At 42.8% G+C, this 14,840-nt stretch overlaps 1 protein-coding gene across 1 annotated transcript; it reads left to right on the top strand.

Annotated features, from left to right (window-relative positions):
• The first annotated feature begins 6,084 nt into the window (after nucleotides 1-6,084).
• Nucleotides 6,085-14,437, top strand: LOC138909961 (uncharacterized). The gene is made up of 6 exons (XM_070201177.1): nucleotides 6,085-6,759; nucleotides 6,826-7,016; nucleotides 7,146-7,289; nucleotides 12,659-12,992; nucleotides 13,299-13,465; nucleotides 14,069-14,437. The coding sequence occupies exons 1-6, from the start codon at nucleotides 6,108-6,110 to the stop codon at nucleotides 14,435-14,437; spliced, it is 1,857 nt and encodes a 618-aa protein (XP_070057278.1). The 5' UTR covers nucleotides 6,085-6,107.
• Nucleotides 14,438-14,840: the final 403 nt, after the last annotated feature.

Raw genomic sequence — 14,840 nt, 5'->3', positions numbered from 1 at the left:
GGATGTTGTAACCCGTATTTTCGGATAACACTAGAGGTGGTTAACTGTCCCAAGAGGTCTTGTTTTAATGTATTTGAATCATATAATATCCGCATCATAAGTCTTGAAGTCAAGCGAGTTATGAAATAAAAGTCGATAAAAGTTGTCGCAACTTAGGTTTATAATTTTACTTAAACTTTAGGTCAAATGTTACTGAATTTTACTCCCAATGTGCTTTGAATTATGGGGTGATCTACCTATCAAATTGAAGATCTACGAGTCTAGTTTCCAACGCATTAAACCGTTCGTCGATACGATCTCGGAATAGAGAGATATTTGCGTTTTTGCGAGAGTGCGCCAAGCTGCTCTCTATGGGGCCCACAAAGGCGGTTTAAGACATTTGGACATATATAAGATAACTCAACCCCGTTTTAAGTCATTATTTTTCAGTATATTCAGACCTTATAAACCTAAAAACATTCTCTCAAGGTTCTCTCATGATCCAAGACCCAAACAAAGGGCAAACAACACAAATCAAATGTCGGGAATCCCGTGGTGCTAGTAAGTTTCTTGTTTTTCTTGTTGTTGCTGATTTTTGTGTTGTTCCAGCTCGTGTGGGAGGTTGTTTTAAGTGCTTTATGTTCTGTAAATACACCTTCAAGTTTTTAATATCAACCCTAGGTGATTTCAAGTCTTCTAAAGTAATTCTAGTGCCGAAAAACCCGAATTAATTGCTAGTTTCGCTTCCTTGTTCTTGTGGCAGAATTGAAGGGATATTTCGAGGAAAATTAAGGTCAAATTGGAGTTGTTCTTTCTGTTTAAAGGTAATGAACCTCTTACTCTATATATATTTAAGATTATCCAAGTTGTGGCTAAGTCGTTGATGCTAGAACTTGTGAAATATATATTGAAAGGCTTGGTAGTAATGTTGTTAGTTGGTGGACTGTTTTGGAGGCTCAATATGATTATTAATGATGTTGTTTGGGCTGTTTGGTGATTGTATTGACTTGTGTGAAGTCATATAAATAGGGGAGGTGCTGTCCATTTCATCGTAAAATAGGTTGTGGTCGATACATAATAGTTACGACGCTTAAACGAAAATGATAGTGTCATTTGTCTTATTGTAGACTAAGGAGTCGTGACATTTGCATAGCTTGAGGTTGGGCAGTATATACAAGGTATGTGAGGCTATCCCCTTCATTATTTTGCACGACTCCAATTGTACATAATGTAATGAACGAGCTCCCAAAGATACTCTACTCTTAGAAGCTAGCAGTACTTACATTGCTGCCCTTCTTATGAAACGATTAATATTGATGTTACTTCTCTTATTCTTATATTATCAATGTTGTTGGTAGCTCCTTATTCTTATAAGATTCTTGATGAAGGGTTAATCCTAATAACATGTACGAAGGATACCGACCTTACGTCACTCCAAAAGGTTCAAAATGTGATTCCAATGAGTCCAGCATGCATCATATATATGTATCTATTTTACTCTACCGAGCCACGCTATAGTTGGCCGGGTATGGCACCTATTGTGCAACCACTGATCAGTTGGGTTTTACCGAGCTCCACGTGGCCGGGTACGATTCTACCGAGCCCTATGATGGCCGGGTACGTTTTACCGAGCCTATTATGGCCGGGTACGATATGATGATGATGATGCCCACAAAGGCATATGTTTTAAACGTTTATGTATATATATATGTATGTATCATGTATTTCATGTCAGTAGCCCTCAGAGGTACCCAGATGTCACAGGTTGTATATTCCCTATCACTGTTTACATTATTGTTCTTACTTATGCTATTCTGCCTTACATACTCAGTACTTTATTCGTACTGACATCCTTTTTATTTGTGGATGCTGCATGTCGTGCTGCAGGTCCTGATAGACGGGTAGACGCAGCTCCCCCATCACAGTAGGCTATCCGGTTCAGCGTTATTGGCAAGATCCTTTCTCCGGACTTGCCGTGGTCTTGGTATGCATTCTTGTTATAGACATTATGGGTATGTCGGGGCCCTGTTCCGGCAATGTTGTAGCACTTATGTTCTTTTAGAGGCTCATAGACAGGTGTCGACTCATGTATGGTTTGGAATGCCTTGTCGGCTGATTTTTGTTGTATAGTCTTTCATGGCACCATGGTAGCTCGTACCTTATATATAGTTTCTTGACAGTCTTGTCGTCCCATGTTACGTATGTTCATGACATTATCTTTCATTATTGGATGTTCATGATCCATGTCTTTCATTTATATTGGTCTTGTCGGCCCTTAAAGATAATAAGGAAGGTTAGATAAAATGTACGTTGGTGCTCGGCAAGTATGGCCCGGGTGCTAGTCATGACCCTCCAGTTGGGTCGTGACAAACTTGGTATCAGAGCAAGTCTGTCCTAGGATTGTCTATGAGCCGTGTCTAGTAGAGTTTTGATTATGGATGTGTAGCGCGCCACATTTATAATCAGGAGGCTACATGACATCTAGGGTTGTTACCTTCTTCCTAAATCTAGATCGTGCGTAGAGTTGAGTCGTAAGTGTTCATATCTAATATTCACATTGTTTTCTTTCAGCGATGCCTTCGACTAGGAAGCAAGCGATTAGTAAACGGCTTGATACAGCTGTGGGCGAGGGTAACATTCAGGTGCCTCCAGCCAGAGCAGGCCAAAGTGAGGCTCAGAGTGAGATGCCATCTCATACCTCTCCGTCTCCTCCAGAGGATATTAGGAGGCACCCAGTACATCCAGTTCCACCGTCTGGCACTACAGACCACGATATGCGCAGTGCAGTGCAGTTGTTGACTAGCTTGGTAGCTGCTCAGGCTCAAAGGCAGAATACCGGTGCTGCTGATAAACCAGTTAGTGCGAGAGTTCGTGATTTTATTAGCCTAGACCCTCCAGTGTTTACCGGATCAGATCCCAAGGAGGACCCACAAACATTTATTGATCAGGTTCATCGTACATTGCGGGTTATGCATGCTAGTGATACGGAGGCAGTAGAGTTGGCTTCTTATCGGTTACGGGATTTAGCGGTTTTCTGGTATGATAGTTGGGAGAGATCTAGGGGTCCGAACGCTCCTCTAGCCGTGTGGAAGGAATTTTCTAAGGCCTTTCTTCGTCACTACTTGCCAGTTGAGATACGACGAGCAAGAGCTGATAAGTTCTTGAACCTTTGACAGGGTAATATGAGTGTACGAGAGTATAGTATACAATTTGATTCTTTAGCAAGGTATGCTCCCCATATGGTGGCCGAAATGAGTGATAGGGTGCATCTGTTCGTGAACGGGTTGGGACCACATCTGATAAATGAGTGCACAACAGCCTCCTTGGTAGAGGGCATGGATATTTCCCATATTCAGGCTTATGCCCAGACCCTAGAGGATCGTAAGCGCCAGCAAAGGGCAGATAGGGAGCAGGATAGGGGCCAGTATAAGAGGGCAAGATTTGCAGGGTATTCTGATGAGTTCAGAGGCAGTATCAGGCCCCAATCTTCGAGGAGTTCGGCGCCACCTGTAGCTAGTGCTCCTCCACAGTTTCAGAGGCCTCAGTATGATCGATTTACCTATTCTGGTTCAGGTCAGAGTTCGAGGGCATCAGGCTCACAATTTCATAGAGATACTAGTCAGACGAGACCCCCAACACCTCGTTGTGATCAGTGCGGCAAGGCCCACTTTGGACTGTGCCGTCGAGGTTCCGATGCATGCTATTCTTGCGGACAGCGTGGCCATATGATGCGGGATTGTCCTAACAGAGGAGGTGGTGGTATGGCTCAACCGACTGGATCTGTGTCTGGTTCTTCCTCATCAGTTCGACCTCCAGCACAAGGTTTTCAGCAGTCGACAGGTCGTGGTAGAGGTAGAGGTTCAGTGCCGAGTTCGAGTGGTGCTCAAAATCGAACCTATGCTCTAGTAGGTCGACAAGATCTCGAATCGTCTCCGGATGTTGTTACAGGTATATTGTCTGTGTTTTCTTATGATGTATATGCGCTAATTGATCCAGGATCTACCTTATCATATGTTACACCCTTTGTGGCTAATAAGTTTGGCATTGAACCTGAATTGATAAGTAAACCACTTGCGGTATCCACTCCGTTAGGAGATTCTGTGATTGCTAGAAGAGTATATAAAGGTTGCACTGTGATGATTTGAAGTCGTCAAACCTCGGCAAATTTATTTGAGTTAGAAATGGTTGATTTCGATGTGATAATGGGAATGGACTGGTTGGCCTCATGCTATGCAAATGTTGACTGTCGTACGAAGATGGTTAGGTTTCAGTTTCCTGATGAACCCGCCATTGAATGGAAGGGGAATATTGCAACGCCGAAAGGTAGGTTTATTTCCTATCTTAAGGCAAGGAAGATGATCTCAAAAGGTTACATTTATCATCTTGTTCGTGTTAGGGATGTGGAGGCGAAGCCGCCTACTCTACAATTAATCCCCGTGGTCAATGAATTTCCAGATGTTTTCCCAGATGAACTCCCAGGCCTTCCTCCTGAAAGGGAGATTGAGTTTAGCATTGATGCATTGCCTGACACTCAACCGATCTCTATCCCTCCATACAGGATGGCCCCGGCAGAGTTGCGAGAGTTGAAGGCACAGTTGAAGGACTTGCTGGATAAGGGTTTCATTAGGCCTAGCACTTCACCTTGGGGTGCGCCAGTCTTGTTCGTGCGGAAGAAAGATGGGTCGTTAAGGATGTGTATCGATTATCGACAGTTGAATAAGTTTACAATAAAGAACAAGTATCCACTTCCAAGAATTGATGACCTGTTTGACCAACTCCAGGGTGCCAAGTATTTCTCCAAGATTGACTTGCGTTCAGGGTATCATCAGGTGAGGGTTAAGGAGAAGGATATTCCAAAGACGGCCTTCCGGACAAGATATGGGCATTTTGAGTTCTTGGTGATGTCGTTCGGGCTAACAAATGCCCCAGCAGCTTTTATGGATCTCATGAATAGTGTATTCAGGCCCTATCTTGATGTGTTCGTGATCGTATTCATTGATGACATTCTGGTGTATTCTCGTTCGGAGGCGGAACATGCGGGCCACTTGCGGATAGTATTACAGACCCTTCAGGATCATAAGTTATATGCTAAGTTCTCTAAATGTGAATTCTGGCTGAACTCAGTAGCATTCCTTGGCCATGTGATATCTGATGAGGGTATTAGTGTCGACACTCAGAAGATCGATGCAGTGAAGAATTGGCCGAGACCTACAACACCATCAGAAGTCCGCAGCTTCCTGGGGCTAGCAGGGTATTATAGGCGGTTTGTAGAAGGGTTTTCCTCTATATCAGCACCATTGACTAAGTTAACACAGAAAGCTACCAAGTTCCAGTGGTCTGATTCTTGTGAACATAGTTTTCAGGAGCTAAAGAATCGATTGACATCTGCGCCAGTGCTCACTCTCCCAGAAGGAACAGAAGGTTATGTGGTATATTGTGATGCCTCAGGTATAGGTTTGGGGTGCGTATTGATGCAACGTGGGAAGGTGATTGCTTATGCATCAAGACAATTGAAGAAGCATGAAAAGAATTACCCGACTCATGATTTGGAATTGGCTGCAGTAATATATGCTTTGAAGATATGGCGGCACTACTTATACGGCGTCCATGTTGACATCTACACAGATCACAAGAGTTTACAATACATCTTCAAGCAGAAGGAGTTGAATTTGAGGCAGCGTAGGTGGCTTGAATTACTGAAAGACTACGATGTCGAGATATTGTACCATCCCGGTAAAGCTAATGTTGTGGCAGACGCTCTCAGCCGTAAGTCAATGGGAAGCTTAATACATATTGAGGCAGGTAGACAAGGGTTGACCAAAGAGCTTCACCAGCTGGCCAATATGAGAATCAGATTGTTGGACTCTGATGACGGAGGTGTTACTGTACAGAATACAGCAGAATCATCTTTGGTAGCCGAGGTAAAAGCACGGCAATATGAAGATCCTACCTTAGTAAGATTGAGAGAGGGAATTCAGCAGTGTAAGATTACAGCTTTCAAGATCGGAGGAGATGGGACACTGAGATACCAGGGCCGATTATGTGTGCCTAGTGTGGCAGGGTTGCGAGAGAAGATTATGATTGAGATTCATCAGTCCCGATATTCTATCCATCCTGGCTCGACAAAGATGTATCATGACGTTAAGGAGCAGTATTGGTGGGACAACATGAAGAAGTCTATTGCAGAATTTGTAGCCCAGTGTCCTAATTGTCAACAAGTAAAGATCGAGCATCAGAAACCCAGTGGATTGATTCAGAATATAGAGATTCCGACCTGGAAATGGGAGGTGATTAATATGGACTTCATTATTGGATTACCTCGCTCTTATCATAAGTTTGACTCCATTTGGGTGATAGTTGATCGACTTACAAAATCTGCCCATTTTCTACCAGTTAAGACAACTTACACGGCTGAAGATTATGCGAAGTTGTATATCAAGGAGATTGTTAGGCTTCATGGTGTGCCGGTATCTATTATATCAGACCGAGGAGCTCAATTTACGGCTAACTTTTGGAGGTCTTTTCAGAAGGGTTTAGGCACACAAGTAAATCTCAGCACTGCATTCCATCCGCAGACTGACGGACAGGCTGAACGTACCATTCAGACGCTTGAAGATATGCTACGAGCATGTGTTCTAGATTTCAAGGGGAATTGGGATGACCATCTGGCACTCATTGAATTTGCCTACAATAATAGCTACCATTCCAGTATTAAAATGGCCCCGTATGAGGCACTGTACGGGAGGAGATGTAGATCACCAGTTGGATGGTTCGAAGTCGGTGAGACAGAATTATATGGGCCAGATTTGATTTACCAAGCCATTGAGAAGGTGAAACTGATACAAGAGCGGCTGAGGACGGCACAAAGCAGGCAAAAATCTTATTCCGATGTCCGACGTCGTGATCTGGAATTTGAGGTTGGTGATTGGGTTTTCCTGAAGATCTCGCCGATGAAGGGTGTTATGCGTTTTGGGAAGAAGGGTAAGTTGAGTCCACGGTATATTGGGCCGTACAAAATTCTTCGACGAATTGGACAGGTTGCTTACGAGTTAGAATTGCCATCTGAATTGGAATTTGTCCACCCGGTATTCCATGTATCTATGTTGAGGAAATATATTGGAGACCCTTCTCGGGTCGTCCCTATCAAAGATGTACAAGTTACAAAGGATCTATCATATGATGAACTGCCAGTGGCTATATTAGATCGACAAGTCCGCAAGCTGAGAACAAAGGATGTAGCTTCCGTGAAAGTATTATGGAGGAACAAGAATATAGAAGAAATGACATGGGAAGCAGAAGAGGAGATGAAGTCTAAATACCCTTACCTATTCCAGAGTGAAAATAACGAGGATACCGGGGGAAAGAAGGACGCATTATAAGGTGAAACGGTTCTATAAGGTAAGCAATAGCTTGTGAATACTCTTTTTTTAATACAAAATGGTGATATGCAGATAATGTACATATCCATAATGCTTTGTATAGTCTTGTATGGCCATAGGTTGGGTTTAACTGCTTGCAAGTTTGGCTAGTGTCCATTTTATAAGGGAAACTCAGCCGGAAATCTCCGTCGGAATCCACGATGAGTTAGACACCCCATAAACCCTTACATTCGAGGACGAATGTTCCTAAGGGGGAGAGGATGTTACAACCCAAATTCGCATATCATAGATCACGCCGTAAGGTAGTCGACGTAAATCCAAGAAGAGATTATCTTTGAGATGATAATAAGTTAATCCTATTGGTCTTAAACGATACAAGGGTGTATAAGAGTGGTTAACAAGTATTTGAAGTTAAGCTAATCAAGGATGTTGTAACCCGTATTTTCGGATAACACTAGAGGTGGTTAACTGTCCCAAGAGGTCTTGTTTTAATGTATTTGAATCATATAATATCCGCATCATAAGTCTTGAAGTCAAGCGAGTTATGAAATAAAAGTCGATAAAAGTTGTCGCAACTTAGGTTTATAATTTTACTTAAACTTTAGGTCAAATGTTACTGAATTTTACTCCCAATGTGCTTTGAATTATGGGGTGATCTACCTATCAAATTGAAGATCTACGAGTCTAGTTTCCAACGCATTAAACCGTTCGTCGATACGATCTCGGAATAGAGAGATATTTGCGTTTTTGCGAGAGTGCGCCAAGCTGCTCTCTATGGGGCCCACAAAGGCGGTTTAAGACATTTGGACATATATAAGATAACTCAACCCCGTTTTAAGTCATTATTTTTCAGTATATTCAGACCTTATAAACCTAAAAACATTCTCTCAAGGTTCTCTCATGATCCAAGACCCAAACAAAGGGCAAACAACACAAATCAAATGTCGGGAATCCCGTGGTGCTAGTAAGTTTCTTGTTTTTCTTGTTGTTGCTGATTTTTGTGTTGTTCCAGCTCGTGTGGGAGGTTGTTTTAAGTGCTTTATGTTCTGTAAATACACCTTCAAGTTTTTAATATCAACCCTAGGTGATTTCAAGTCTTCTAAAGTAATTCTAGTGCCGAAAAACTCGAATTAATTGCTAGTTTCGCTTCCTTGTTCTTGTGGCAGAATTGAAGGGATATTTCGAGGAAAATTAAGGTCAAATTGGAGTTGTTCTTTCTGTTTAAAGGTAATGAACCTCTTACTCTATATATATTTAAGATTATCCAAGTTGTGGCTAAGTCGTTGATGCTAGAACTTGTGAAATATATATTGAAAGGCTTGGTAGTAATGTTGTTAGTTGGTGGACTGTTTTGGAGGCTCAATATGATTATTAATGATGTTGTTTGGGCTGTTTGGTGATTGTATTGACTTGTGTGAAGTCATATAAATAGGGGAGGTGCTGTCCATTTCATCGTAAAATAGGTTGTGGTCGATACATAATAGTTACGACGCTTAAACGAAAATGATAGTGTCATTTGTCTTATTGTAGACTAAGGAGTCGTGACATTTGCATAGCTTGAGGTTGGGCAGTATATACAAGGTATGTGAGGCTATCCCCTTCATTATTTTGCACGACTCCAATTGTACATAATGTAATGAACGAGCTCCCAAAGATACTCTACTCTTAGAAGCTAGCAGTACTTACATTGCTGCCCTTCTTATGAAACGATTAATATTGATGTTACTTCTCTTATTCTTATATTATCAATGTTGTTGGTAGCTCCTTATTCTTATAAGATTCTTGATGAAGGGTTAATCCTAATAACATGTACGAAGGATACCGACCTTACGTCACTCCAAAAGGTTCAAAATGTGATTCCAATGAGTCCAGCATGCATCATATATATGTATCTATTTTACTCTACCGAGCCACGCTATAGTTGGCCGGGTATGGCACCTATTGTGCAACCACTGATCAGTTGGGTTTTACCGAGCTCCACGTGGCCGGGTACGATTCTACCGAGCCCTATGATGGCCGGGTACGTTTTACCGAGCCTATTATGGCCGGGTACGATATGATGATGATGATGCCCACAAAGGCATATGTTTTAAACGTTTATGTATATATATATGTATGTATCATGTATTTCATGTCAGTAGCCCTCAGAGGTACCCAGATGTCACAGGTTGTATATTCCCTATCACTGTTTACATTATTGTTCTTACTTATGCTATTCTGCCTTACATACTCAGTACTTTATTCGTACTGACATCCTTTTTATTTGTGGATGCTGCATGTCGTGCTGCAGGTCCTGATAGACGGGTAGACGCAGCTCCCCCATCACAGTAGGCTATCCGGTTCAGCGTTATTGGCAAGATCCTTTCTCCGGACTTGCCGTGGTCTTGGTATGCATTTTTGTTATAGACATTATGGGTATGTCGGGGCCCTGTTCCGGCAATGTTGTAGCACTTATGTTCTTTTAGAGGCTCATAGACAGGTGTCGACTCATGTATGGTTTGGAATGCCTTGTCGGCTGATTTTTGTTGTATAGTCTTTCATGGCACCATGGTAGCTCGTACCTTATATATAGTTTCTTGACAGTCTTGTCGTCCCATGTTACGTATGTTCATGACATTATCTTTCATTATTGGATGTTCATGATCCATGTCTTTCATTTATATTGGTCTTGTCGGCCCTTAAAGATAATAAGGAAGGTTAGATAAAATGTACGTTGGTGCTCGGCAAGTATGGCCCGGGTGCTAGTCATGACCCTCCAGTTGGGTCGTGACAACCTGTCTCCTTCTTGCTTGCTTTCATATCTAATATTCACCTTGTTTTGTTTCAGCGATGCCTTCGACTAGGAAGCAAGCGATTAGTATGCAGCTTGATACAGATGCGGGAGAGGATACTAGTATGGTGCCTCCAGCCAGAGCATGCCAAAGTGAGGCTTAGAGTGAGATGCCGTCTCATACCTCTTCGTCTCCTCCAGAGGATATTAGGAGGCACCCAGTACCTCCAGTTCCTCCGTCTGGCACTACAGACCACAATATGCGCAACGCGGTGCAGTTATTGACTAGCTTGGTAGCTGCTCAGACCCTCCAGTGTTTACCGGATCAGACCCCAAGGAGGACCCGCAGACTTTTATTGATCAGGTTCATCGTACACTGCGGGTTATGCATGCTAGTGATACGGAGGCAGTAAAGTTGGCTTCTTATCAGTTACGGGATTTAGCGATTTTCTGGTATGATAGTTGGGAGAGATCTAGGGTTCCGAACGCTCCTCCAGCTGTGTGGAAGGAATTTTTTGATGCCTTTCTTCATCACTACTTGCCAGTTGAGATACGGCGAGCTAGAGCCGATAAGTTCTTGAACCTTCGACAGGGTAATATGAGTGTACGAGAGTATAGTATGCAGTTTGATTGTTTAGCAAGGTATGCTCCCCATATGGTGGCCGAGATGAGCGATAGGGTGCACTAGTTCGTGAACGGGTTGGGACCACATCTGATAAATGAGTGCACGATAGCCTCCTTGGTATAGGGCATGGATATTTCCCGTATTCAGGATTATGCCCAGAACCTAGAGGATCGTAAGCGCCAACAAAGGGCATATAGGGAGTAGGATAGGGGCAAGCATAAGAGGGTGATATTTTCAGGGTATTCTGATAAATTCAGAGGCAGTATTAGGCACCAGTCTTCTAGGAGTTCGGTGCCACCTGTAGCTAGTGCTCCTCCACAGTTTCAGAGGCCTCGGTATGATTGATTTACCTATTCTGGTTCAGGTCAGAGTTCGAGGGCATCGGGTTCACAATATCATAGGGATACTGGTCAGACGAGACCCCCAACACCTCATTGTGATCAGTGCGGCAAGGACCACTTTGGACTTTGCCGTCGAGGTTCCGATGTGTGCTATTCTTGCGGACAACCTGGACATATGATGCGTGATTGTCCAAACAGAGGAGGTGGTGGTATGGCTCAGCCGACTGGATATGTGTCTGGCTCTTCCTCATCAGTTCGACCTCCAGCATAGGGTTTTCAACAGTCAACAGGTCATGGTAGAGGTAGAGGTGCAGTGCTGAGTTTGAGTGGTGCTCAAAATCGAACCTATGCTCTAGTAGGTCGACAGGATCTCGAGTCATCTCCGGATGTTGTGACAGGTATATTGTCTGTGATTTCTTATGATGTATATCTGCTAATTTATCCGGGATCTACATTATCATATGTTACACCCTTTGTGGCTAATAAGTTTGGCGTTGAACCTGAATTGATAAGTAAACCACTTGCGGTATCCACTTCGATAGGAGATTCTGTGATTGCTAGAAGGGTATATAAAGGTTGAACTGTGATGATTTGTAGTTGTTAGACCTCGGCAAATTTATTTGAGTTAGAAATGGTTGATTTCGATGTGATAATGGGAATGGACTGGTTGGCCTCATGCTATGCAAATGTTGACTATCGTACGAAGATGGTTAGGTTTCTGTTTCCTGGTGAACCCATCATTGAATGGAAGGAGAACATTGCTACGCCGAAAGGTAGGTTTTTTTCCTATCTTAAGGCAAGGAAGATGATCTCAAAAGGTTAGATATATCATCTTGTTCATGTTAGGGATGTGGAGGCGAAGCCTCCTACTCTACAATCAATCCCCGTGGTCAATGCATTTCTAGATGTTTTCCCAGATGAACTTCCAGGCCTTCCTCCTGAAAGGGAGATTAAGTTTAGCATTGATGCATTGCCTGACACTCAACCAATCTCTATCCCTCCATACAGGATGGCCCCGACAGAGTTGCGAGAGTTGAAGGCATAGTTGAAGGACTAGCTGGATAAGGGTTTCCTTAGGCCTGGCACTTCACCTTGGGGTGTGCCAGTCTTGTTCGTGCGGAAGAAAGATGGGTCGTTAAGGATGTATATCGATTATTGATAGTTGAATAAGTTTACTATAAAGAATAAGTATCCACTTCCAAGGATTGACGACCTGTTTGACCAACTCCAGGGTGCCAAGTATTTCTCCAAGATTGTCTTACGTTCATGGTATCATCATGTGAGGGTTAAGGAGAAGGATATTCCAAAGACGGCCTTCCGGACAACATATGGGAAATTTGAGTTCTTGGTGATGTCGTTTGGTCTAACAAATACCCCAGCAGTTTTTATGGATCTCATGAATAGTGTATTTAGGCCCTATCTTGATGTTTTCATGATCGTATTCATTGATGACATTCTAGTGTATTCTCGTTCGGAGGCGGAACATGCGGGCCACTTGCGGATAGTATTACAGACCCTTCAGGATCATAAGTTATATGCTAAGCTCTCCAAATATGAATTCTAGCTGAACTCAGTAGCATTCCTTAGCCATGTGATATCTGATGAGGGTATTAGTGTCGACACTCAGAAGACCGATGAAGTGAAGAATTGGCCGAGACCTACAACACCGTCAGAAGTCCATAGTTTCCTGGGGCTAGCAGGATATTATAGGCAGTTTGTAGAAGGTTTTTCCTCTATATCAGCACCATTGACTAAGTTAACACAGAAAGCTACCAAGTTTCAATGGTCTGACGCTTGTGAACGTAGTTTTCAGGACCTAAAGAATCGATTGACATCCGTGCCAGTGCTCACTCTCCCAGAAGGAATAGAAGGTTATGTGGTATATTGTGATGCCTCAGGTATAGGTTTGGGGTGCGTATTGATGCAACGTGGGAAGGTGATTGCTTATGCACCAAGACAATGGAAGAAGCATGAAAAGAATTACCCGACTCATGATTTGGAATTGGCTACAGTAATATATGCTTTGAAGATATGCCGGCACTACTTATACGGCGTCCATGTTGACATCTACACAGATCACAAGAGTTTACAATACATCTTCAAGCAGAAAGAGTTGAATTTGAGGCAGCGTAGGTGTCTTGAATTACTTTAAGATTACGATGTCGAGATATTGTACCATCCTGGTAAATCCAATGTTGTGGCAGACTCTCTCAGCCGTAAGTCAATGGGAAGCTTAATACACATTGAGGTAGGTAGACAAGGGTTGACCAAAGAGCTTCACCAGCTGGCCAATGTGAGAATCAGATTGTTAGACTCTGATGACGGAGGTGTTACTGTACAGAATATAGCAGAATCATCTTTGGTAGCCGAGGTAAAAGCACGACAATATAAAGATGCTACTTTAGTAAGATTGAGAGGGGGCATTCAGCAGTGTAAGTCTACAGCTTTCAAGATCGGATGAGATGGGGCACTGAGATACCAGGGCCGATTATGTGTGCCTAGTGTGGCAGGGTTGCAAAAGAAGATTATGATTGAGATTCATCAGTCCCGATATTCTATCCATCCCAGCTCGACAAAAATGTATCATGACGTTAAGGAGCAGTATTGGTGGGACAACATGAAGAAGTCTATTGCAGAATTTGTAGCCCAATGTCATAATTGTCAACAAGTAAAGATCGAGCATCAGAAACCCGGTGGATTGATTCAGAATATAGAGTATCCAACCTGGAAATGGGAGGTGATTAATATGGACTTCATTATTGGATTACCTCGCTCTTATCATAAGTTTGACTCTATCTGGGTGATAGTTGATCAACTTACAAAATGTGCCCATTTTCTGCCAATTAAGACAACTTACACGGCTGATTATGCGAAGTTGTATATCAAGGAGATTTTTAGGCTTCATGGTGTGCCGATATCTATAATATCAGACTGAGGAGCTCAATTTACGACTAACTTTTGGGGGTTTTTTCAGAAGGGTTTAGGCACACAAGTGAATCTCAGCACTGCATTCCATCTGCAGAATGACGGACAGGCTGAACGTACCATTCAGACACTTGAAGATATGCTACGAGCATGTGTTCTAGATTTAAAGGGGAATTGGAATAACCATCTGGCACTCATAGAATTTGCCTACAATAATTGCTACCATTCCAGTATTAAAATGGCCCCGTACGAGGCACTGTACAGGAGGAGATGTAGATCACCAGTTGGATGGTTTGAAGTCGGTGAGACAGAATTATATGGGCCGGATTTGATTCACCAAGCCATTGAGAAGGTAAAAGTGATACAAGAGCGACTGGGGACGGCACAACGCAGGCAAAAGACTTATTCAAATGTTTGATGTCGTGATCTGGAATTTGAGGTTGGTGATTCGGTTTTCCTGAAGATATCGCCGATATAGGGTGTTATGCATTTTGGGAAGAAGGGTAAGCTTAGTCCGTGGTATATCGGGCCGTACAAAATTCTTCGACGAATTGGACAGGTTGCGTATGAGTTAGAATTGCCATCCGAATTGGAATGTTTCCACCCGGTATTCTATGTATCTATGTTGAGAAAATGTATTGGAGACCCTTATCGGGTATCCCTATCAAAGATGTACAAGTTACAGAGGATCTAACATATGAAGAAGGGCCAGTGGCTATATTAGATCGACAAGTCCGCAAGCTGAGAACAAAGGATGTAGCTTCTGTCAAAGTATTGTGGAGGAACAAGATTACGGAAGAAATGACATGGGAAGTAGAAGA

The sequence above is a fragment of the Nicotiana tomentosiformis genome, chromosome 4 (assembly GCF_000390325.3).
Source record: "Nicotiana tomentosiformis chromosome 4, ASM39032v3, whole genome shotgun sequence".
Classification (NCBI taxonomy): domain Eukaryota; kingdom Viridiplantae; phylum Streptophyta; class Magnoliopsida; order Solanales; family Solanaceae; genus Nicotiana; species Nicotiana tomentosiformis.
This window is presented reverse-complemented; position numbering and strand designations above follow the sequence as displayed.

What these genes read in the sequence shown, in the direction of transcription:
- LOC138909961 (XM_070201177.1), top strand. Translation starts at nt 6,108, where the DNA reads ATGTATCATGACGTTAAGGAGCAGTATTGGTGGGACAACATGAAGAAG. An exon ending in GGTATATTGTGATGCCTCAG is followed by an intron (nt 12,993 to 13,298) that starts GTATAGGTTTGG and finishes ATGTTGTGGCAG; the next exon opens with ACTCTCTCAGCCGTAAGTCA. An exon ending in AATCATCTTTGGTAGCCGAG is followed by an intron (nt 13,466 to 14,068) that starts GTAAAAGCACGA and finishes GGGTTTTTTCAG; the next exon opens with AAGGGTTTAGGCACACAAGT.